The sequence below is a fragment of the Delphinus delphis genome, chromosome 9, assembly GCF_949987515.2.
Source record: "Delphinus delphis chromosome 9, mDelDel1.2, whole genome shotgun sequence".
Classification (NCBI taxonomy): Eukaryota; Metazoa; Chordata; class Mammalia; order Artiodactyla; family Delphinidae; genus Delphinus; species Delphinus delphis.
Window position 1 is genome coordinate 32,338,127 of NC_082691.1, and position 24,432 is coordinate 32,362,558.

The 24,432-nt window shown below is 40.0% G+C and overlaps 2 protein-coding genes across 3 annotated transcripts in view; one reads left to right on the forward strand and one right to left on the reverse strand.

Moving 5' to 3' along the window:
* The window catches only part of IGF2BP3 (insulin like growth factor 2 mRNA binding protein 3), a 138,553-nt gene extending 115,331 nt beyond the window's left edge, over nucleotides 1-23,222 (forward strand). Inside the window, exons 8-15 of the mRNA XM_060020384.1 lie at nucleotides 1,153-1,275; nucleotides 3,375-3,510; nucleotides 5,036-5,161; nucleotides 13,950-14,066; nucleotides 17,163-17,237; nucleotides 19,772-19,903; nucleotides 20,614-20,727; nucleotides 21,019-23,222. Of these exons, the coding sequence (XP_059876367.1) occupies nucleotides 1,153-1,275; nucleotides 3,375-3,510; nucleotides 5,036-5,161; nucleotides 13,950-14,066; nucleotides 17,163-17,237; nucleotides 19,772-19,903; nucleotides 20,614-20,727; nucleotides 21,019-21,117 (922 nt within the window). The 3' untranslated portion in view covers nucleotides 21,118-23,222. The remainder of the gene's footprint in view (nucleotides 1-1,152; nucleotides 1,276-3,374; nucleotides 3,511-5,035; nucleotides 5,162-13,949; nucleotides 14,067-17,162; nucleotides 17,238-19,771; nucleotides 19,904-20,613; nucleotides 20,728-21,018) is intronic.
* Nucleotides 14,919-24,432, reverse strand: part of MALSU1 (mitochondrial assembly of ribosomal large subunit 1) — a 29,106-nt gene continuing 19,592 nt past the window's right edge. For both annotated transcript variants that reach the window (XR_009520600.1, XR_009520599.1), the window contains 3 exons: nucleotides 23,735-23,806; nucleotides 23,236-23,295; nucleotides 14,919-17,315 (listed from right to left, as the gene is read on the reverse strand). The gene's annotated coding sequence lies outside the window, so the exon portion shown is untranslated. The remainder of the gene's footprint in view (nucleotides 17,316-23,235; nucleotides 23,296-23,734; nucleotides 23,807-24,432) is intronic.

Here is a 24,432-nt window from a genome sequence, read left to right on the forward strand (position 1 = left end):
TTGGTAATAAAGCATAAGTCTTTTAAATACTTTGTTTTCATTCATGTTTGGATATGTTGTGAGTGGTGTAATGGGAAAAGTCTAGCTGTAAAAGAAGGCAATTGGGTGTCATAGGAAGCTCACCTAAGGTCCAAGAAGTATCCCTGGGATTTACCCAAAGCAGGGACCCCAAATCCTCACTCCTTTACTTGGAGCTCGTTGGAGCTCTGTCCATGTCTGCCCAGCCTACCCTGCAGCAGCAGGGAGTATGGAGGTGGGGAAATCCCTAATCATGTGCTGCAGTAAACTGGAGATTGATTGGGGCGTTTCAGGTTGAAACTCTAAGTATCTTTTGCACAGGAACCTTGAGCAGAGGTTGGATTCTCTGCTGCTTGTAGCATCCAGCACAGTGGTGTGCTCAAAGTAGGATCCAGAGTAAGATGCTAGACTTAGCTTGGGGACCTAATGACTAGCATTTAATTTGTAGGGACCTTTGAAATATATTACATATATTTTAATTATAAGGTATTATATGTTGCTGTATTATAAGATTAAAATTCTTTTTTAGTACAGAGAAAAGTAAAGAAAAAGCCCACCATTCAGATAACCCCAATGACATTTTAAAACAATGCTACATATATGACTTGGAAATTCAGAAAGGTACACAGTGAAAAGTGAAAGCCGTCCCTTCCTGCTCTTATACTGTTTCCCCAAGGTGTAACCACTGTTGAGTTTCTTCTGTTTCCCTCTATAAATTGTGCATGTTACCTCCAGGACTGTGTTTTAAAATTATTCTGAAATCACACTGGTTTGCATTTGTACATGGTGTTCTGGTACTCAGGGTTTCAGAATATGGGTTTGAGTAAGGTGTTTTCAAAGAGCTAACAGAATCCATTTTGGGAAGACATTCCCTGAGATGAATAAAAGAAAACTTTTAAACATTAACTCCTATCCAAATACTTGCCAGTGTTCTTTCACCCCCTCTATTCATGCATTGCTAGAATGTAGGCTAATGGTCAGCACGCTTTAAACTATACCTAGCAGAATTCTTCCTATATGGTAGGTAGGAAGTAAATGTTTAATGAACGAATATTGTCTTTTTACCCTACGGTAGGTTTACTTACCCTGATTTGATGGCCCTTTTTTTTGCTTTGTTTTTTTCTTTCTTTACAGCACAGAAGAGATTCCCTTGAAGATTTTAGCCCATAATAACTTTGTAGGACGTCTTATTGGTAAGGAAGGAAGAAACCTTAAAAAAATTGAGCAAGACACAGACACTAAAATCACAATATCTCCGTAAGTGCTGGCTTGCTTTCTTTTGAATCAGAAAACTTTCACACACCGTTTCTAAGCTGTAGGTTATATATTAAGCATTTTACAACTCTTGGAGCTGGCCTGTACCACCATACTTATATTTCATTTCTCAAACTGAGTCTACTGCCTGCTATCTGTTTCTAACTCATAGTGAAAGTATTATCTGTTCCCACTAAAAAGGCAGGATGCACTAAATACTTCACATTCATATTTCCTAGCTGAAGTCTTGGTCAGGTTTTCTGGCATATACTCCCAAAGTTGGAATATATAACCCAGTGTATTATGCACTGCTGTGTAACAAATTATCCCAACACTGGACCGCTGACGACAAGGGTAAGCATTGACTGCTCACCTAGTTTCTGTGGGTCAGGAATTCAGGAACAGCTTGACTGGGCGGTGCTGTTTGGGGATCTCTTGATGTTGCTGAGAAGTTGATGGCAGCTCTCTGAGTGAGGCCTCAGCTCCTCACCTCCTGGGCCTCTCCACAGGGCTGTTTGCGTGTCTTAAAGACACGGCAGCTCTCTTCCCTCAGAGTGAATGATCTAGGAAAGAGCAAGACGGAAGCGGCAGTGTCTTTTATAGCATAGCCTCAGAAGTCACACTTTCTACCATTTTTCTATTGCTGTTGACATGTTGGCTCTAGTTAGTGTGGGAGGAGACTGCCCATCCCTGGGGAGTGGGGATTTGGAGGCTGGCCCCCATGCCTGGGGCCATGAATGCCCTGAAATTGTATGGAAAGGCCTTTGTCTTCTGAGGGTGACTTTCCTTCAGAGTACTCCCCAAAAAGTCGAAGAATAGTAGAGAAAGACTGGGGCAATATGTTCACGTAGTAAGGAGTTTTCAAAGAAAGGGATGGGAAGGAAGTGGGAGAGTTGTGCTTTGTGGGAAAGAAAGGAAAAACCGCAAAGTGGTAAAAATAACAAATGATCCTACCCTGTCTTGAATTTTATGCTCAGAAAGGGGAGGGTTTTAATAGAAAATAATCTTAAAATCTATTCTGGAAGCAACTATTTTAAAAATTGTAACAGAAAATGCTTGGCAGTGGAGAGGTGGGTTGAGCCTGGAGATGAGACCTACACTTGTTTGTCTAAGACAAATCATCTTCATTGTGTAGATGTCTGTATTTTTAGCGAGTTTAGGAAGAAGTTAAGGAAAAATATCCTATTCATCTGGCTCAAGTCTAGCTTGAGACATTTTGCTAGTAGTGAAAATGAGAACTTGAACCCTAGGAATATGAAGGGGAGCTGTCTCAATATTCTATATCCTTTCCATCTGTGTATTTAGTCTTACTTCCATGGTAAGTATCTCCCACTGGTTCCCTTCAAGGCTGTTGAGTCGCTCAGGCTTAGGTGGTCTCAGATGTCACCTGAATGGATTTTGAAACTTCAACAGGAGCTGAGTGAAGCAGGGAGTTTCTGAATATTGCTGTTGCATTCTAACTTTTTAGTTGTCTAAATGGTCATCGAGGGACTATTTTTAAAATTTAGTCAAAATGGATTGATTTGTATTATTTCCTGAAGCCTACGTCAATCTAAATTCTAAAATTACTGTCAAAAATAAGTTTAAATTCTGGCTTGCCCTTTTGGAATATTTCCGTGCTTACTCCTTGCTTGGCGACCTAGAAAATGCAATTGCATGAGAATGCCAGTTAACGCCTCGAATTGGTCAGTGCAGACTAGGAACATACTCATTAAAGGTTATGTTCATTTGGTTCTTGGTTTCCACTAAAACTGTAGATTTCTCCGATCATCTTCTTTACATTTCACTGTTAAATTGTGAAAATAGTTCACCTTAAGTGGTCAAGAAGTGCACTCTGTTTAAAACATGGACTTTATCGAACTGTGTACACTCAGCGATGTTTATTGAGAAGGTGGGAGGGGCAGTATTTTCTCTCATGCAGTTTTACAATTCTTGGAGTCATGTCTTTTGGGGCTTACTCATCTTTCATCATGGCTAACCACCCACTTTTACATATTGCCAGCCTCCACAGTTGGGTTTTAATTGCCATCTGTGGCTGGACTATTACTGTCTTCCTCCTATAATTTCCAGTCTTTTTCTTTCCCCTCTGTTTCAATCTGCAGGTTGCAGGAACTGACGCTGTACAATCCAGAGCGCACCATTACGGTCAAAGGCAGTGTGGAAACATGTGCCAAAGCTGAGGAAGAGATCATGAAGAAAATCAGGGAGTCTTATGAAAATGATATTGCTTCCATGAATGTTAGTTTTAATATGAAGGAAATGTCTTTATTTTGATGAACAATCAAAAGATGTTTTCAACTGCATTAACATTGATTCCTTTAAGGGTGTCTTTGTTAGATGTGGTTTCTAATTGATTTTTAGCACCACGGTGAGTGCCCTGGGATAGTTGGCAAGATGCAGACTTTGACATCAGGCTTGGCTCTCTCTGTGATTTTAGCCAACTTTGAGCCTTAGCTTCCTTACCTGTGAGGTAAGGCTAATACCTCCCTTAAAAAGGTTAATCTCTCCCATACAGTGTGAGTTGGAGGGAGATGATAGTATTATAGGAATGTGGGCTTTAGAGGTCTGTGAACTGGGTTTGAATCCCAGCTCAACCATTTATTAGCTGTACCTCTATTCTCTTGGACAACTTATTTGGTCTCTCTGAGCACCAGTTTCCTCATCAGTAAGATGGGGCTACTGCCTATATGGCATGCTTATTAGGATTATAATAGATACCGTGCATATAAAAGCTACCGTTATGAATACGAATTTAAAATTTGGTTGCTCATAAACCTTGGAGATAACAGAATTTCAAATGACAAAACAATCTGTGTAGTGCAAGTGCATTGCTGACATTCCTTAATGGATGGAATGGTGCAGAAAATGCAGCGTTTCCAAAGTCTATCTTGAATTTTCAAGTAAATGATTAAAAAACAGTTCCTCGGTTGGGCCTGTCATCTGAAACATTACACCTAAAAGAAGGGAAAATGTGAAAATGATATTACCTTTGTGAGAAGAGCCTGGAATGCTAATCATTTTACCCCCACATGACTGCTGCCTACCTACCTTCCTTCACATTATAACTGCTCATCCAAATGTTTCAGAGTCGCCTGGGGGTAAATTCAGCCCCATAGACCTTTAAAAAAGATTCTTGAGTGTGCTCAAGTCTGAACTCTGTAGTCCTCACCTTATTTCCTTAACCCTTATCAAATTAAGCCAAAACAAAATCCCATTTCTGGCTCCTGGATCCATTCCAAAGATAGGTTTAATTGTAGAAGACATGGGGATTGGACCTGATTTCCAAAGGGCTTGATTTTGTTTTGGGTCTTTAGACTCATGACTGCCAAATTTTTTCCATGGCGTAAAGATCTCTTAATATCTGCTATCTGGTTTGCTCTTCAATGAACAAATCTTGTTTGCTTGTTTCTTCAATTAATGCAAGATTTTCAGTCTCTATTTACTGTGTGCCCAGAGTGTACAGATTACATATATGTCTGAGCGCTGTGAGCTGTTCGTAAAGGCAAGAAAGCTGTGTTCCCTGCTTTGAGGAACCTAGCATGGCTTCAGGTCAAAGAGGAGGCAGACGGCACATGGATTTTAAAATATCAAGAATTATAAACAGACATAACCTACATACTCAAGTATAATCACATGGAACATCTGCTTTGTTCTAAAATTTGAGTCATAAAACGAGGTCACAGTCTGGATATTATCACATATAAATGCTCACTTACACTTGATCTTGTAATTGTAAAATGAAGGGACCTTTTTACCATTGCAGCTTCAAGCACATTTAATTCCTGGATTAAATCTGAATGCCTTGGGTCTGTTCCCACCCACTTCAGGGATGCCACCTCCCACCTCAGGGCCCCCTTCAGCTATGACTCCTCCTTACCCACAATTTGAGGTAAGACAATGTGCCTTGGCTTTCTTTATGGTTGAGGGGGATGAAGTCAAAGGGACACAGTCAGACTCTGTTGCCCTCGAGTAGTGTGACATTAAATGCTAATTGGGAAAAATCTTAATGCGAAACCTGGTCCCCGTGTGATCTCTCGTAAGTTAGGAGCCAGCACAGGCTTTTCAATTCTTGTCACTAGAACCTTCTTATCTTTGCAGAGTAGACCTGTGAGTTATTTCTTTTGAAGTTCTTGAGTGGTAGGGTTGTTAATGTATGTTTTCAAATATCAAAGGAAAAGTTTGAGACTTTGAGGAGGGGGAAAGAGGTTAGTTATTTTTAAATGTTGAAGGAAGGGATTTTTAAAAGGCTTCCTTCATCTTGAACTTAACCTGAAAGTTTACTGCTTTGAAAGGTCAGTAGAGACTAGACACGCTTTCCACTTTGAACGTTTGTACTTATTACACAGCTCAGGTAGTCGTGCCCACAAATCTATTGTGCATGTGTGTGTTTGTGTGCAAACATTAAACAGCTTTTATTTGTTTTGTATACAGGTGGATTATTAAGAAATAATCCTTATTTTTATATTTGCTTTTTAAGAGTAGCATTTTTCCTGAGGTCAGAAATAGGAGACCAGTGATAGTATGAAAATAAAGGCAGCCTAGCAGACACCGTATACAATAATTTTTTTTGAAAGAAGTGCACAATTCAGGTGCATCAACAGTAATAACTGGAGGTAGACAATCATGTGAAACAAAATTAACATTCTAGGATCTTCCTTCTTGAATTTGTTTTTACGTCTCTCCCTTCCTGTTTGGCTCTCGTATCACATAAAGTTGTGAGCCGTACCTGCTACACCAAATTTAGGGAAATGTCCAGGGAGAAAAGGTGGGGGACTCTGTTCTCTCAGTGCCTAGAAGACATGTAGAGTAAAATGCAACTGGAGTTCTACAGAGAACACAGATCGCTGAGATGGTTCGTGTTTTACCCCCATGAGAATGAGAATTTCCTTTGCCTGTTCTTGAAGCCACCAGGCTGTCAGGTGTGCTTAGCTTTTGCCATGGTCTTGCAGTGTGTGTGTTTCTGCCTTTGCTGTGGGCGACGTTTGCATCTTCCCCTGCCCCTCATCTGCCACTTCAAACCTCTTTGGGTAAAAACCATGTAACAAAGCCCATTAATCTAAAGATAGACATCAGAATTTCATATCAAGTGTGAATAGATAGATGATGTGTTTTATAAAGCTTTGCACCGGCAGCTACAGGTGATGTGAAGTGGCTGAGGTGTTTGTACCTTGGTGCTAAAGGGGAGGGGTGTAAAGAGACAAGAGCCAGCTCTGTTTGTGTTAGTCTCCTCTTCTTTGCTCTGGGTTTCTTTTCTTATGCACGCAGTGAAGAAACCGAGATAAACAAATTATCTCTAAGGACTCTTCTTTCAGGTCAAACATTACTAGTTTTTACAGAGTTCGATTTTGTTTCTTACAAATTGAAGGTTTGCAGCAACCTGCACTGAGCAGATCTATTGGTGCCATTTCCCCAATAGCATTATTTTTAATTAGGTATGTACATTTTTTAGATGTAATGCTACTGCACACTTAATAGACGACAGTTATATACAGTATAAACATTATTTATGTGCACTGGGAAACAAAAAAATTTGTGCGACTCACTTTATTGTGATACTCGCTTTAATGCAGTGGTCTGGAACTGAACCTGCAATGTCTCTGAGGTATGCCTGTATTTAAAAACTGGGTTAGAGAATTAAAGGTTGGCAGGTGTTTGCTCTCAGCACTCTGATACTCCTCCATTGCATTTACAGCTGCTGATGAGAAGCTTACTGTTCTGCAGAAGCTCTCACAGAGAAGTCAGGTTACTCACTAAGATAGTCTCTTTATCCTTGATTCCTGTAGGTTAGCAGCAAATCTCTGCTTTTACTTTAAATATATATTGCCTGGCAAGGAGTCATGTATTGCTTCCTCTTTTAGAGTTTCATTTTTTTCTCTACACGTGTTTTCTCACCTCTGCTTTGTAACATGAAAGTAGAATTGATGCATCCTGTCTTTGGATAAATCCCTTGTCGCTGTTCTAGTCCAGAATTTTGCCCATGCCTCTTCCTAAAACATACTCTTCTTCCCGGAACCTGCCAGGTTGATTTTTCCCATAGAGCCAAAGAGTTGGTTCTTCCAACAGACAAAAGTCTCTACTTCCTGCCTGGCAGCTGGCTTACGCAGTACTTCATTGGCCAACTTCAAGTTTATAAATGACAGGAAATGCTCCTTTCAGAAATGCTCAAACAGTAGGGAAGAGGCGTTTGGCAGCTAGCGAGCAGAGTAAGAGCTGGAATTGGCATCGCACACAACAACATCCATAGCTGGATGGTCTTGGCGGCTTGCGTCGGGGTTGGGAGACGTTAGTTCAGGCGCCGTCGTCTCCATAATTCTGATAGCGTCTTCGGAGTCTCCCCAAGTCTCTAGAACAATAGTGTAATCTGAAAATTGCTAACGTGGCTGCTTATGGAAGAGGCAAGAAAGGTGAACACTTCTTCTTAGGTCTTACCTAGTTTGAAGTGCTCTTTAAGAAACAAAATATAATTTGAAAGGGATTTTTAGATCAAGTGACTCTCATGGACTCTTGTAGTCCTACTGTTTAGGATTTCTTACTGTGGGTGCAGCTCTTTTGTTAGTAAACAACTTCAAAGTAAATAACTCGTTGCATATATTTATTATCTCTGAGAGGTCTTGGTTACTTAGTTATAGGGAGAAACTTCCTTTGCTTTTTTATTTATTTATTTTTTTTAACTTAAATATTCTGTTCAGGTCATGAAGTTGAGTAAACCCAACTTCAGTTCCAGACCAAAATCCATTAAAACAAAACAAAAAAAAACCCAGGAGTATGTATTTTACAAGCCAGAGGGAGACACTGGCATTCTTCCAGATTCCTGGAGGCTGGTCTTGTTGGCTGGCATGCATGTCGCCATGCCTTTGTGATGTCTTAGGTTCTGTTCCCCACAATGTAAATACACTTAACCTTACTGTTTGCTCATTCTTGTATTTCCTCATGATAGATGATTAGGAATTACTCATTGGCAGACTTCACCAGTTATGCAAACTTTCAGTTGAGCAGCTTTGTTCTTCTGTTATTTCAAGCTATAGCGTAGGGTCTGCCAAGAAGTCCAAAGGAAGTTTTGCCAATAGGCATCTGGCAGAAATCCACTGGGAAACAGCTTGTGACCTGAATGTCTTTCACCTCTGAAAGTTTAGGAAGACGCGTTCAGGATAATGCAGCTGAACATTAACTTACATGCAAAGAATGTGTAACGCTATAGGGTAATGCTGATGTGTTTTTTTTTAAGCTCATCTCAGAGTCTTAGATTCACAGGTGAAAGAGACTTATCATAACCCATTGTTCTGGCTTCTTAGTTTTACATGTAAAAATTATGTTTATCTGGGTGTTCTAATCCTGAAAACATGGCTTACTACACAGAATCCCATATAAGAATGGGCCAGTTTAATGACTGTCCAGTAGACAGGATGTTTATGCGAGGTGCCTTATATTCCCAGAGGAAAGTTTCCTTGATGACAAGAAATTTATGGTCAGGGATGTGCTTGGTGGATATGGAACTGGAACAAAGGGATTTGGGTGGCGTTCAGAAACGTCTTCATCAGGCTTCAGACACCTGATGAGTCACCTTTTCATTAAGGTGCTATTACCAACAGTACACACCGCGCTGTCAGTCCAGGACACGGCCTCCTGGCAGGCTTCATTTACTTCCCTCTAACCTCTCAGTGTGGAACTTCTTTCTGTCTGCATACTGATGCTTTCTTTATGTCTTTGCCCCTTCTTTCTATTATAGTTTGGTCCTTTTAGCCCTTCTCTACTGTCTACCATTCCTTTTCCAAATCTTCACTCAACTTTTAAATTCACTCTTAATCTCCGTAATGGATTTGTTACCTCCTACCCCACCTCCCCAAAATCAGTAAAACAAAAACATCTATAGCCTCTCATCCATGACTGTATCAGAAAGATGATTTTGCTTTTGTTCAACTTTTGAGACTACAACACACTTTCTGCCCGTGACCTTTTCTCGTAGCCATGGTCCTCGGTATCTTCTAGGCGGAGACATGCTCAGGCTACATTTGTGAGGCTCTGGGACTTTTGCTCTGGGGATGATGCCTGTTACATTCGGCGTCTGAGGACATTCAGAAGTTGCTGTCTGGGGTCAGTCCCAGGAAAAGTAGTTTTTACTAAACAAATAGTTTTTCTCAAGATGTGGTAAATCATGTAACTAATTTTTTAAATTAGCTGCTAGGAAGCTTAGAGCCAAAGTTGTATGATAATAGCATTTCTGGTTTTATCTTTTCTGTTGAGGTCCCTATGCTCTTATTTCTTCACCTCCTTTGTCTTATCTTTCTATTGTGTATTTTGTAAGCAGCATAAAGTATTTCTGGAACATGGCCCAGAAAGCAAATAATTATATAGTCATGGCAAGATACACTGGGGCAGACCTGGGTGAGTTACACATTAGATTTAGTCTGATCCTTAGGTCTTTATTACTGCTAGCCCCCGACTCCTCCCACCCCCCTAAAAAAAAAGTTTATTATTCAGAAGAACATTACATGGATGTTCTCAGTGAGATAAAAGTTAGATCCTATCTTTACTTTAAAAAATTGGTTCAGATTAACATACCAGTTTTAATATAAGGACCAGAATGACAAAATAAATTGATACTAACATTGAGCACAGTTTATGGGCAATGTCAGCATTAATTCATTCCTGTCCAGTTATTAAAATAAGAGAGGCCTTAAAGTGTCCCTCTGGAATAAATGGTATGTGGTAATTGCCTAACACCCTAGCAGGCTGTGAGGTACAGTGCTTTCAAAAGAGAGGCATTGGGCTTCCCTGGTGGCGCAGTGGTTGAGAGTCTGCCTGCCAATGCAGGGGACGCGGGTTCGTACCCCAGTCCGGGAAGATCCCACATGCCGCGGAGCTGCTGGGCCTGTGAGCCATGGCCGCTGAGCCTGCGCATCCGGAGCCTGTGCTCCGCAACGGGAGAGGCCACAACAGTGAGAGGCCCGCGTACTGTAAAAAAAAAAAAAAAGAGAGGCATTGTTCTTATGACTAAAAATTATTTCATTCTTCAGTATTTCCATTTGGTTCTTCGCTGATGAATAGCAGTAGAAGTTGACTTGGCCAAGCTGTGCCGGATAGGCCTCTTTCACAAATATCCACAGTCAAGAGTTCAGTGGGAAGGCAAAACCTCTTCTGCTATGTGTGTTCCAGGAATGGTTATAGAGCCCCAAGGGAATCTTCATTAGACTGACAGCTGTATTAAGGCCTGCAGTGTGTTACAACATCCTAGGAAACATACCAAAGATATACCAAGTTGTAAAGAGTATAGTATGCACATCTATTTGTACAGATGCTGAAGAAACAAAATGTACAATGGTTTTTGTCAAGAATATTTTCTGGAGTTGAATTTTAGATTAACTTGTATAGGAAATGAGGTACATGGTGGGGTGTGGTTACAGATAAAGGAAGAGACTTAGAAGAGCAGAGTTCAGATGATTTTTATGTGTGGGAAATGAGACATGGGGTCTAGAATCACACACTGCTTAATATTTGTAAGTGTGAAAGGCATGTTTCGAACCAAAATGACCTCCCCCTTTCTTTTACACATTTATTCACCCTAAGATAAATTAATTAGCATGAGAATTTGGAAATATCAATTTTAAATGTTCATGCTCTGATCTAGCATTTTTATTACCTAAAACCTTAGAATTATTTGTACAAGGGCACACGATTTACATTTAAAGATTTGATTGCAGCGTTAGACAAATTGGTGAAAAATTGGAAACCAAACTTTCTAAAGGTCTTTAAAACACCATCCTCAGATATAGCAAAAGAACTGTCAGGGAAAGATGAAGGAATTGGAGATTTTTTTTGGACTTTTCTGTGATGTGGTTATTTTATTCTCATAGTGGAAACAAACATTGAAACCCTTAAGTTTCAGTTAAAAGTGTCTTACACATGCTTAAGATGGATGTATTGCAGGTGAGACAACAAACTTGTTGATTTCTTTTCCTTGTTCTAGTAGAGCATCTTGTCCTTCTCTTTTTTGGTGATTCAATTTTTTTTTTTTTTTTTTTTTTTTGCGGTACGCGGGCCTCTCACTGTTGTGGCCTCTCCCGTTGCGGAGCGCAGGCTCAGCGGCCATGGCTCACGGGCCCAGCCGCTCCGCGGCATGTGGGATCTTCCCAGACCGGGGCACGAACCCGTGTCCCCTGCATCGGCAGGCGGACTCTCAGCCACTGCGCCACCAGGGAAGCCCCTTGGTGATTCAATTAAATGCATCTTTTTTGGTAAATTTTTAAATTGAGGTATAATTGATGTACATTTTCAGGTGATCCAATATTTGTATAGACTGCAAAATGATCACCACAGTAAGTATAGTTAGTTAACATCCATCACTGCACAGTTACAAAAATTTTCTTAAGTGTGATAAGAACTTTTAAGATCTACTCTTAGCAACTTTAAAATGTGCGATACAGTATTAACTGTAGTCACCATGCTGTACATTACATCCCCAGGGCTTATTTTATAACTGGAAGTTCGTACCTTTTGCCCTTCTTTACGTCATTTTTTTTAACATCTTTATTGGAGTATAATTGCTTTACAATGGTGTATTAGTTTCTGCTGTATAACAAAGTGAATCAGCTATAATTATACATATGTCCCCATATCTCCTCCCTCTTGCGTCTCCCTCCCACCCTCCCTATCCCACCCCTCTAGGTGGTCACAAAGCACCGAGCTGATCTCCCTCTGCTATGCGGCCGCTTCCCACCAGCTGTCTATATTTTACATTTAGTACTTTACATCATTCCTTAATCTTTAGTTTTCCTTTCCTTTTCTCATGCCCCTTTCAGCATGTTGATGATCAAAGGCTTAAGCTTTTACCACCTACACATTACTAATTTTTTTGACTCATGGAAGTCAAACCAACACAGATGGAGAAGAGTGATACAACCAGGGAAGGGAGCACTTCCCTGAGAGCTCTACTGGACATTTTTCTTAACAGTCATTCCTGCAGGTCTATGTATATTGCAAAGTACACCCATACCTGTTGGAATTGGGGTATATACTCACTTTTTGTGAACATGGCTTAGGAGACAGAGAAGCCCAGGTTTGAATCTTGGCTCCAACACCAGTCATTATATGACCTTGTGCAAGTAATCTCTCTGGCTTGGTTTTCTCATCTTTAAAATGGGAATGCTCTTAGTTTCTATCAGTTGGATCAGTTGTGAGGTGTAAATGCATAGAAGCTCACACAGGGGAGACTCACAAACTCTCACCACAAAGAATTGCTGTGTGCACCTGCCCCTGATCATAGTTATCTTCCTCTTAAGCCTGAGTTTTTACCTCAGCATGCTTTTTACCCATCTTCCACTAATAAAAAACACAAATGTTCCATGAATGTCTTAACTGGAATTCCATCGTTCTGTGTGGACTGAGTGGGAACCTTTCTGTATGATAATTCGATAATATTTATTAATTTTAAATGTTCAGGCCCTTTGACTCAGTAGTGCTAAGAATTTATGCAGTAGAGGTACTTGTACAAGGGCACACAATTTTTTTGTACAAAGATTTGATTGCAGCATTACAAATGCGTTAGTTGACAACTGAAAACTATACACATACATAACAGGGATGAGATCGATCCGCTGTTGTGTCTCCCTCTGAAGGAATACAGTTCATAGAATGAGGTAGGGATGTAGGAATGACACAGGAAGATATCCAACGTGTATTAAAGTAAAACAAATGAGAACATGTTATTTGCAGTAGGCTCCCATTTATTAATGTTTTATTTCATAGACTTTCCTCCATGAAACATGTCTGCCTATCCTTTTCTAGTTTCCTGTTTTCCTTTTCACTGGGTTTTTGTCATTCTTCCTGTTTGGCTTGAAAACAAAAAATCAAATCTATTAGGGCTTGGCACTTTATTTAAGTAACTAGTTGATTGCAGGGTTAACAGTTATTTGGTCAATGTAAGTTTTTCTGATTGATTTTGGTAATTCTAGACAAGTCGTGGACATGTTCAGATTTATTGACATTGTTCTATCTTAGTTTTGTCTTGTGTGATATCCTTTCCTTTTTCTCATTCCATGTTTATAATTGGTAAATTGGCAAAAGGTTTTCCTTTTATTTAAAGAACCAGACCAGCCTTGTTATTACTAGTATTTTTATTTATTTAAAAAAAAAAAAAACAACTTTGCTTCAGAGGAAGGAAACTAAAGACAGAAAAAATTCCTACCGAATAGTGTGAGTAAATGACGTCATGTGGAACAGCCTTCTGTTGAGGGTGTGTGGAGGGACAAAGAAGTGGAACGGCTGCCGCTGAGCATCAGGGCCCCTCTGGAGGTCTGTAGTGCTCAGGGCTCCGTGCTCTCTGCCTCCACGCTGAGCTTACAGGGAGAAGAGGGAGCTGTTACTGCCACTAGGAATTTGTGTGGTAAGAGAGGTGGTGTCATTTGGTGGACCAATATTAAGTGGCACAAAATCTGTTTTAAATCTGTAAATTTGAGGAAAAACTGTACAGAGAAAACTGATGTTTTAAATGCTAACACTTTCAGGATGAATGTGAGATCTTCTCGACCTGTTAGGTAAACTCATATCAACTTACTGTGGTGGTTTTTCCTAAAACTATCCTAATATTTCTAACAATATGAGAATGCCCCACTCCCTATGCCAGCGATACAGCCTGATTTGTATCCAGTAAGCACGTATGTCCTGTCTTTCTTTTCCAACAGCAGTCAGAAACAGAGACTGTCCATCTGTTCATCCCAGCCCTGTCTGTCGGCGCCATCATCGGCAAGCAGGGGCAACACATCAAACAGCTTTCTCGCTTTGCAGGAGCTTCTATTAAGGTACTGTTCTGCCAGCTGTGGCTCTCCTGATGCTTTAAGGACAGCGAGTTACAGAAATGTGAGTCTTCCTGCCACTCTGTAATTTGAATTGAATGTGGCAGTCTATATTGGGGTTACATAAGTGTGTGACAGAGAACTCCAAACAACACTAGCTTAAACAAGGTAAGTTAAATTCTCTCTCCAGAAAAAGTAGTCTGCAGGTACGCAATTTGGCGTTAGAATGGTGGTTCTGCCCCACCGCATTCCTGGATATATATTCCTTCTAGCTCATCTTCCCTGGGCGTGGCTTTGGTCCCTCACACTCCGAAATGACACTATTTAGTGCCCGAACAATCAAGGCTGTGGTCCTTTTAAGGAATATACAAATTGACAAAGGCTTGATAAAAGTCATAGCTTTCTTCAGGAAAACATCAGTCTATTGGGGGGTTTATTTTGGTTACATTTTATAAATATATATATATAAATAATTTTATTTTTGGCTGCATTGGGTATTCGTTGCTGCGCACAGGCTTTCTCTAGTTGCAGCAAGCGGGGGCTATTCGTCGTTGCGGTACGCGGGCTTCTCATTGCAGTGGCTTCTTTTGTTGCGGAGCACAGGCTCCAGGCGCGCGGGCTTCAGTAGTTGCGGCACACAGGCTCAGTAGCGCAGGCTCAGTAGTTGTGGTGCACGTGCTTAGCTGCTCTGCGGCATGTGGGAATCTTCCCAGAACAGGGCTTGAACCTGTGTCCCCTGCATTGGCAGGCGGATTCTTAACCACTGTGCCATCAGGGAAGTCCAATTTTATAAATATTTAATGAAATTTTTAATTTGAATATAGTACCAAAAAACCCACACTGCACTCAAATGTTTATAGTATCTTTATTTATAACTGGGAAATGGGGAAGCAGCGAATGTTCATCAGTGGCAAATGCATAAACTGTGGCCCGTCTATATAATTACTTAGCAGTAAAAAGGAGGGAACTATTGATACATAAAACAACTTGAGTGAATCACATGTATTATGCTAAGAGAAAGAAGACTCAAAAGGCCACATACTGTATGATTCCACTTATATGAAAATTCTGGAAAAGAGAACTATGGAAATTGAGAAAAAAAATCAGTGGTTGCTAGGAGTTGGAGGTGAAGGGGTTGAAAACAAAGGCAGCATGAGGAAATTTTGAGTGACAGAAGCTGTTTTTATGTTGATTGTGGTGGTATTTACAACTATGTATTTGGTACCAAAGGAGTGAGCGTTACTGTATGTAAACTACACAGTTAATAAAAAAGCAAAACACACAGGAAAGCCCTCATATTCTCTCTTGTAGCAAAAGATAACAAAATAATGTGAGCAGAAAATGCAGCCAAAATAAATAAATGGGTAAAGGAAAAGACATGATAAAAGACCAAGGGGTGAACTAACTTTACTATCCTGTTAGTTTCCTGATTACTGAGTTAATCTGTAAAACATGCTCACACATGCAGAAAGAGCCTAGCAGCTTTGTTTTGGAAAAACTGCGACGAACATTTCATGAACAAGAAGAACTGGGTATTTAGACGTTTGGCTCTTTTTCTTTCTGGCTTTAATGGAGGTTTTATGATGAGGTTAAAATATTTTTGTTTCCAAAAAGTCTGAAACATGCATAATCTGAAAGATTCATCAGCACTCCTAACACTTCGCTACATTTCCATAATGTAAATTTCCATATATGTACTTACTTTAATAGGCATATATTTGGTATTACCAAACCATAATCATTTGTGTTAACTTACTGGACATTAAGATTGTTCCTAATTTAACCTGCACAGGGATAGACAAAGTTCTTTTGGTCAAATTGTCATATATAACCTTATCCTTTAACGTAAGTCTACAGAAGTGGGTTTGGCGAGTCACAGGGCATGTGCTTTTTTCAGGCTTTTGAGAGATTGTAGCAATTTGTACTCCTAACCTCAGTGTACAAGTGTCCTCAGCCCCAGCCTTCTATCACCAGTGTTGACAAAGATCCTTTTTAAAAAAAGGAAACCTTAGTCAGAAAGATGAAGAATGATACCTTCTTTTTGGGGTTTCCTGTGAATAATCCTAAGAGTGTGGTCTAAAAGGAAGTAATTATTGGCTTGTTTTACAGACTCACAATTAGTGCCCAGCAATAAAGTAGCAATAGTATTAATTTGGGTCTAAGTAACAGAAATGTTAGCTTTATTTTGAGGGAGGAAGCATGAGTCTATTAAAAGTAAAAAACATTGTTTTGATTATGAAGGTGTGGAGAAGGGCCTACTAGACTGTAAGTAATTGACAGTGATCATACTGAGTGGTAGTTGGGATGGCTTTTATTGTATTTTTTGCTTCCTGTTCTCATTATTTACTATAGGGAATTGCTTCTTGCACAGCAAATACCTAGCAAATTTTTTTCTTTTAAAACACTTCCTACCAGCCAACTCCCCAAATCCTTTCTTACTAAGGGAATGCTGGTTTCCTCCCCCTTCAACAGTCTCTGCAACAATTCCCTAGCCTAGGCTTTTTGTGTCATTTCACACGCTCTGCCAAAATAGAAGAGTCTGAGTTTACTTTTCTTCTGCCAAATTAATGTTAGTTTATTCCATATGTTAGTCCAGCGAGTGTACTTTGGGGGAATGTACTGATAGGCTTAGACTGGGAACCTAGCAGTTTCTTGCACATACAGGAGGCCCAGGGTGTTGTGATGCGCGTGGGCCAAGAACCACCCTTTGAGCACCCACTGGTGTAGTGACAAGGAATGTGATGGTGGAGCCAGACCCAGCTCTCCCTCCAGCTTCACTGGACTGTGTGATCATGGGCCAGGTGACTCACCTTCTCCAGCCTTTGGCCTCTCCATGAGGCAGTACCTCGTCAGGAAATAGTGAGGGTTAGGTAGAGGCTGCATCTGGACTTTTACATTAGGGCCAGGCACAGTGTAAGTACACAGTATACGGCAGGAGCCATAACTAGTGAATCCACATTAATCACTGCTTCATGTAACTACCTTCCAGAAGGCTTTCATTCTGCATTTCAGTAAGTCATGTGCAAATGACAGGCTGGTTGGTGTACCATTTCTATTGGTGGCACCTGAAAGTGTCATAACCCGTTACTGGGTCTGTTACAGATCGCTCCAGCTGAAGCACCAGATGCTAAAGTGAGGATGGTGATTATCACTGGGCCACCGGAGGCTCAGTTCAAGGTATGTGCTCTGGAGTGTGTGCACAGGTAACAAATGAATGGATGTCTTCTTTTCGGGAAATCCATAACCTGGCTTCTCCTGTAAAAAAAAATCTAATACTCAGTATAAAGAATCTCTCAATGGAAATTTCTAAGACTAAGAACAGAGTAGAAACATACTGCAAATTACACTTTAAAAATAAGCCAAAGCCTTTGGTTAATTTTGAGAGTTCTGTAATGGTTGTTGGTTTTGACTATCTCCCAAAGGAGAATTTGCTCAATGCCCTGTTAGCATGTGTGAAGGTGAGACCTTAAGACTGAAATTTACAAGTCTGATTCATATGCCTTGCTGTTCTCAAGTTTTTCCTCTTGTCCCAGAGAGGCCTCAACCTTGAATTAAAATGTCCCCGTTTGCTCTTACCCTTGGGTTAACCGTTAGCCCTTGTCCACAGTCGGTCAACAAGCCACTCTAATCTTTTGAATTTTAGAGGTAGAAATGGCAGGAACTCTTACAGCATTTGTCCTGGTGTGAACCATTGGTCATACTGGGGTTTGGGGCCTTTGGGGCTGGAATGCCTCCCACCATGTCCTGAGAGGTGCTGTAGCAGGGTGATGAAGAGCAGAGACCTGGTAGCCAGGTTGCTGGTTCAAAGCCCAGCTTTACCATTTACCAGTGGTGTGACCTTGGGCAAGTTACTTAGCCTTTCTCTGCCTAGTTCCTCATCTATAAAATCGGGGTTAAAAACACCCACAAAGTTTAAATAAGGTTTAAACAATATATGAATTGCTTAGAATAGTGCCTGACACAGGAAGTACAACATAAATGTGCTGGTGGTGGTGCTGAGCAGACTTGGGATGATTCAGACTAAGACCCTGCCAGATCCTCAAATTCACAAACGTATACCTTTGAGTATGATTTCTCTCATAAACTCAGTAGGGTGTCTTGTTTGTCATAGGTAAAAGCAGCTACTCAATTCAGTGCAATTTATCCAAAACTCCTGTCTTGTTTCTACCACTTAGCAGCTGTGTTAACAGGATAACTCTTTAACCTTACTTCTCTTAGCTCTAAAATGTGGCTAAGTTAACAAGTGCCCACTTCTTCCCTCCTTTTAAACCATCACTTTCTTTGACCTCTACTTTTCACTAAAAATCGGAAGCTTTTTTCACTTCATTTACAGGAAGAACAGGAAACAAAAGGAGGTGCTTTGAGATGTGGGGTACAGTTGGCTAGCCTCAAACTTGGGTCAAGAAATTTACTTCCTCATACCAGCCTTGTGGTCCAGGCAGTTCAGATCAAAACTCAGAGATGCTGAAAATTTCTTCCTATCCCAGACTTACAGAGACAGCCACTTTTAGTTTGAAATACTAAAAGATAAATACAAACATCAATTATGGTCTTATTATTCTATAAATGGAATTAACTATCTTGCAGTTTTCATAATGCTTGTATGCTGGGGAATTCAGAGTTTGTTTCCCTGTATCCTCCTATGCCTGTATTGTTCAGTTGTCTTAAATGGGACATTTAAGAAAAGCTATAATGCTTAAATGTCATTTATGTGATCAGTGATAATAACAAATAAATTATTTTATTTTAGACATCTAAGTAATAGTAAACCTCCTAACCCATATTTTTTCTTATGAATTCAAGAGCTTGTTTCGGAGGACAATGTATATCCGTTGTGTCCTTTGACTGTGTTGATAGCTACATCTGTGGCCTGAGACTGAGGATGAATGGAAGACAGGGTACTAAGATGGATTTTTTTTTTTTTTTTTCCTGTAACCCCCTAAAATGAGCTTATCATTTCTGCACCAGTGAAAACGTGTTCGGTACTTTTGTTTTTGTTCTCTGCTGTGGCAGCTTGTCAGATGAAACCAACTCTGACTTCTTTTTCCTTTGGTGTATACCAGAGCAAATTAATGGTTGTACATAATAGGAGAGGTTTATTATGTATAACTTCTAGTTGTATGCAGCAAGTGACAGGATGTGTTTGACTATAACTGTCAGATGTGTATGTTAACTTGATTTTGTAGCCTTAGTCGAAGTAGAAACCATCTGGCTAAGATGAAGAAATGTTTAACTAGAAAATTCCTTGCTGGCCCATTTAGACAGCGGCTTGGCTTCTTGTGAGCCTCGCATAGGTGGCTCTGTAGTTCCTCTGCAGTCCCTTTTACTCAAGAAAAACGCAGTTACTATCTTATTGCCAACAGGAGAGGTTTTACCTTTCAAGACTGGAGAGCAAATGGTCATTTGCAAAAATTTTAGTTCGGCTGACTGCTAACTTATTGCCTTTAACCGTTTTTGTCAGAAGAATATGGTTTAATCTTATTTTATCAATCATTCAATTGCCTCATCTGTGATGTATAGTTATCATTGTTGTCAACCTTTTCTAGGACTTCCTTACTTTTCCACCTCTTGTGCAACGTTCCACAATCTATCAAATGCAGATGTATCACTGCAAAGGTCTGTTCCAGTGGATCCGGGCCATCTTTAAAGTTAATGGACCTTTTTGCATTTCCTACATGAATGACACTGATGAGATATGTTCTCATCTGTAGGCTCAGGGAAGAATTTATGGAAAAATTAAAGAAGAAAACTTTGTTAGTCCTAAAGAAGAGGTGAAACTTGAAGCTCACATCAGAGTGCCATCCTTTGCTGCTGGCAGAGTTATTGGAAAAGGAGGCAAAACGGCAAGTACTTCAGCAAAACCTGTGCAGTGGTATGAAAGGGAAAGCGTTGAAAGGTACTTAGGAGTTCCAAGTCCCTAAATTTTGGCTAACTTATAAAAAGCAGGACCGTCTGGGCCAAGGTTTGGAGAAGACTGCCTTTTGTTCCTCCTGGGTGTTGGTGTCAGCTACCAGTGAAAGCAGTGCCTCTCTTTCAGACCACTTTGTATGGGAGAACTGTCTCATATTTATAAGGGGCATTTTGCATTTTCTGTTGTTATACATCAGCTTTTTACTTTTATTGTGCAAACACTTAATGACATGAAAAGAAACTTTAAAAAATTTCATCTACATTTATAACTTATACCTCTGTAACTGAAAAAAGCAAATGGTTTCCAGTTTCTAACACATAAAACTTCCAAGTCATTTTCAAAGCTATTTACAATTCTGAAGTGATGGAAAGTGTATTTTGGAATCAGATTTTCAGGGGTTGAATCTGGTTTTGTCATTAACTTATGCAACTGTGGGCGAGTCAGTTTCTTTCACTAAGGCTTAGTTTTAATTACCTTGAAATGGGGACAATACTAGTAAACGGATAGAATTATTAGTATTATTAGATGAGATTATAAATATAAAGCCAAAGCTCAGTATTTTGGTTACATAGTAAGGAAACGGTCATTTAAAAAGAAAAAAGAACAACTCCACTTAACATGATTTGTATTTATCTCCTTCAGGTGAATGAGCTCCAGAATTTGTCAAGCGCAGAAGTTGTTGTCCCTCGTGACCAGACGCCTGATGAGAATGACCAAGTGGTGGTCAAAATAACTGGTCACTTCTATGCTTGCCAGGCAAGTGGGCTCTAGTGTGATAAGTGAGCTCTTCTGCTTCTTCCTTCTTCCTGAGTGATCCTCCTCCCATGCGTGTCCCCATGTCATATAAATATTTCAGGCTGCTTGGTGCTTAACACTTTTAATCCCCCTTTAAGCAGGTGATTTCAGAGACTCTGCTAGGAGAAACTAATAAGTATGTATCTTTAATCTTCAAATAAGTTTCAATTTGAAGTTGTTGAAATGGAAGAGTAAATTAACTTTTGGTCATACTTGATCAGGTAGAAATTTCAAAGCTCTCTCCTACTGCAGGTTGCCCAGAGAAAAATTCAGGAAATTCTGACTCAGGTAAAGCAGCACCAACAGCAGAAAGCTCTGCAAAGTGGACCACCTCAGTCAAGACGGAAGTGAAGGCTCAGGAGACAGCCCACCACAGAGGCAGATGCCAAACCAAAGACAGATTGCTTAACCAACAGACGGGCGCTGAACCCCTATCCAGAATCACATGCACAAGTTTTTACCTAGCCGGTTGTTTCTGAGGACCAGGCAACTTTCGAACTCCTGTCTCTGTGAGAATGTATACTTTATGCTCTCTGAAATGTATGACACCCAGCTTTAAAAAAAGAAAAAAATTAGGGGGTGAGGGAGGGAAAGAGAGGAGCTCTGCACTTCCCTTTTGTTGTATTCTCAGTATAACAAATATTCTAATTTTTCTTAATATTCATTCCCCCATAATGCCAGAAATTGGCTTAATGGTGCATTTACTAAATTCATCAAGTAAATAAAAATAGATTGCTCCTATGTCCAATTGTTAAAATTGGATCAGAAGAGGATTATTACAAGAACTTAAATGTTAAGCTGTTAGCATAGAAAAACTGTTCTCAGTTTTATCTAACACTAACACAAATAACCTAAGGGAAGTGCTGAATGGTGTTGGCAGGGGTATTAAATGTGCATTTTTACTCAACTACCTCAGGTATTCAGTAATGCAATGAAAGCAAAATTGTTTTGTTTTTTTCTGAAAATTTTATATACTTTATAAAGATAAGTCCAACTGTTTTTTAAAAAATAAAATTAGCTAACAGGCAAATAACTGAGAAAAAAATTTTACTTCTGGCTGGTGACAGTAAAGCTGGAAAATTAATTTCAGGTTTTTTGAGGCTTTTGACAGTTATTAGTTGGAAAATCCAGTAAACGTTCAGTGATACGGAGCAGTGCCTATATTTGGAGAGCAGCAAATACCATTTATTTTTTTGTTTATGGTAGGGAAGTTTTTGATGGTACTAACAGAGCAAAGTGGCTGCAGGAGGTTTTGGAACGGCTAGTTTTAATAAATGGCTTCAGGAGACTTCAGGGTTTTTTTGTTTGGCTATGTGATTGAATGCATAAATGCTTTGTGCTTTTGACTATCACTACCTAAAGCAAGTTTATCTATGGAGACATGCAGCTCCTGTGAACTTTAAATTGATTGGCAAGAAGAAAGCTTCAGCTTGCCTTACAGGATGCTTAGTTTGCCAATATATTTCAGACCAGTTGGTCTATGCTTGGAGCAGACCCCAAAAGAATTGCTTTGTGAAGACCAATGGGGCAGTCAGACGGTGTGACAGTGTTTAAAGGCAATAAAAAGGCTACATCTCCCCGTGCCAGGCACTGTCATGAGCCTCACACTAAGCTATTTTGAAGATTTTAAGCAATGATAAATCAAGAAGAATGAAAGGCCACCTAGAATATTACATAAATTGCAGCAGGATTTCTGTATTCTCTGCAACCAGTTATTTGAAAATAAGTCAAAAGGTAGAAAAATACAAGAACAACTTTTGGAATATAATTTGAATGACTGTGATACAATAATACATTTGACCTTTGATACTGAACGCATTCGCCCATTTCCTACCTTGATGGCAAAGCCTGGTATGTACAGTTATGTGGGTGTGGGTGGTCTCCAAGGCCACACTGCTCTCAGAATTGTGTTTCTTTTGTTCATTAAATGATCACAGTCGTTATATTATACTGATCTGAAGGGCATATATAATAACCCTTAAATCATTTTGCTTCATTTGTATTTCAAGATGAATTTCTACAGACTAGGTAAGTTTTTCTGAAGATCACTGTATCCTTTAAACATTTTGAAAATGACTTGAAATGTTTTCCTAAATGTTTTCAGAAAATCAGTTTATTTTGTAGTTTTAGCCAAAAAGTGCCCTTTTTGTCACTGAATTCATCTAGCATTCATCATTTTCTTCCATACAATGAATTGCTTTAAAAAAAAAAGTAATGGACTGGCTCTCTGGTTGGATTTTGGGTAAAATGTGCTTAAGGCCAGAGCTCTTCCTCAGTATTTGATTTTTCCAACTTTTTTTTTTAAATACAGATAGGTGCTACATTTATATCTGCCTGTTTAAATTCTGTCATGTTTCACTTCTAGCCTTCTAGTGTGGCAAATCATGTTTTACTTTCAATTAAGCATTGGTAATGGAGTATCTGGTAATACTAGGAAATAATTCTGTTGTAATTGAGTTTTGTACTCACCACATATGGATCATTCCTCATCTGTAACGTGCCCCAAATGCAGCTTCATTTTCCAGATACCTTGATGCAGAATAAAGTGTTTCATTATCAGGTGCAGCCTGCTGTGTAGTATGTATTTTTGGCTTTTCAAATTAATGTGAATGTCCTGAATTTGGTCAAAGTGTAAACTTAGACTTTTAGTAAGGCTATGTCAATCTCAAGGTAGGCACCACTATCTACCAATGTCCTGACTGTGAACCTAGATAATACTGTTGCATATGAACTGAGAACTAAAGGTTTTACGTTACAGGACCAGTGGGGTGGTTATGTTTTCTGCTATATATTTTTAAAAATTTTTGGCTATACTGTTCTACAGAATAAGATTTAAACACAAACTCGGAAAACACTTTGCTAGGCCTGGGAATGAGCATTCCTAGCACTGTGGAATGAAATGCCCCCTCAAACCATGGTCAACTTTATGACCATGAAGGGGCCCTGCTGACTGGAAATTGGCACTCACCATTGGCACTTGCTGTCTGCCTCTACAAAGATTAAATCACGAGCCGCTGCAGCTGCTGACCTTCAACACCCCCTGAAAAGGAGTTCAGAGTGGAGAACAGGAATGAGGCGCTCTGGGAAAAACTGGCAGAACAGGCCTTCCGATAGATAGTTAGATATTTTCAGGAGAAGATTTTATGGGCCAGATTCTTGCTCTTCTCATACCTAGAGAAACACTAACATCATTAATGGTGACATCTGCTTTGGCTATTAAGGGGAATATTACAATTAAGAGTCAAAATGGAGTAGCTATGGTTTAAGACATCCAAGAAATAACTAGATGACACTGTGGGTGTGATTTCAGGCAAATCCTTGTATTGCTAAGAACTTGAGTTTTCTGAGCTGTGTCAGACTTGGATGCCACCAGCCGTTCTCAAAATAATGTCTGCTGGCAGCTGATAACTGCAACCTTACTTTTTAAAGGTCTCCTCTTGTAACTTACTTCTTTTTTTTTTTTTCCGGTATGCGGGCCTCTCACTGTTGTGGCCTCTCCCGTTGCGGAGCACAGGCTCCAGACGCGCAGGCCCAGCGGCCATGGCTCACGGCCCCAGCCGCTCCGCGGCATGTGGGATCTTCCCAGACCAGGGCACGAACCCATGTCCTCTGCCTCGGCAGGCGGACTCTCAACCACTGCGCCACCAGGGAAGCCCGTAACTTACA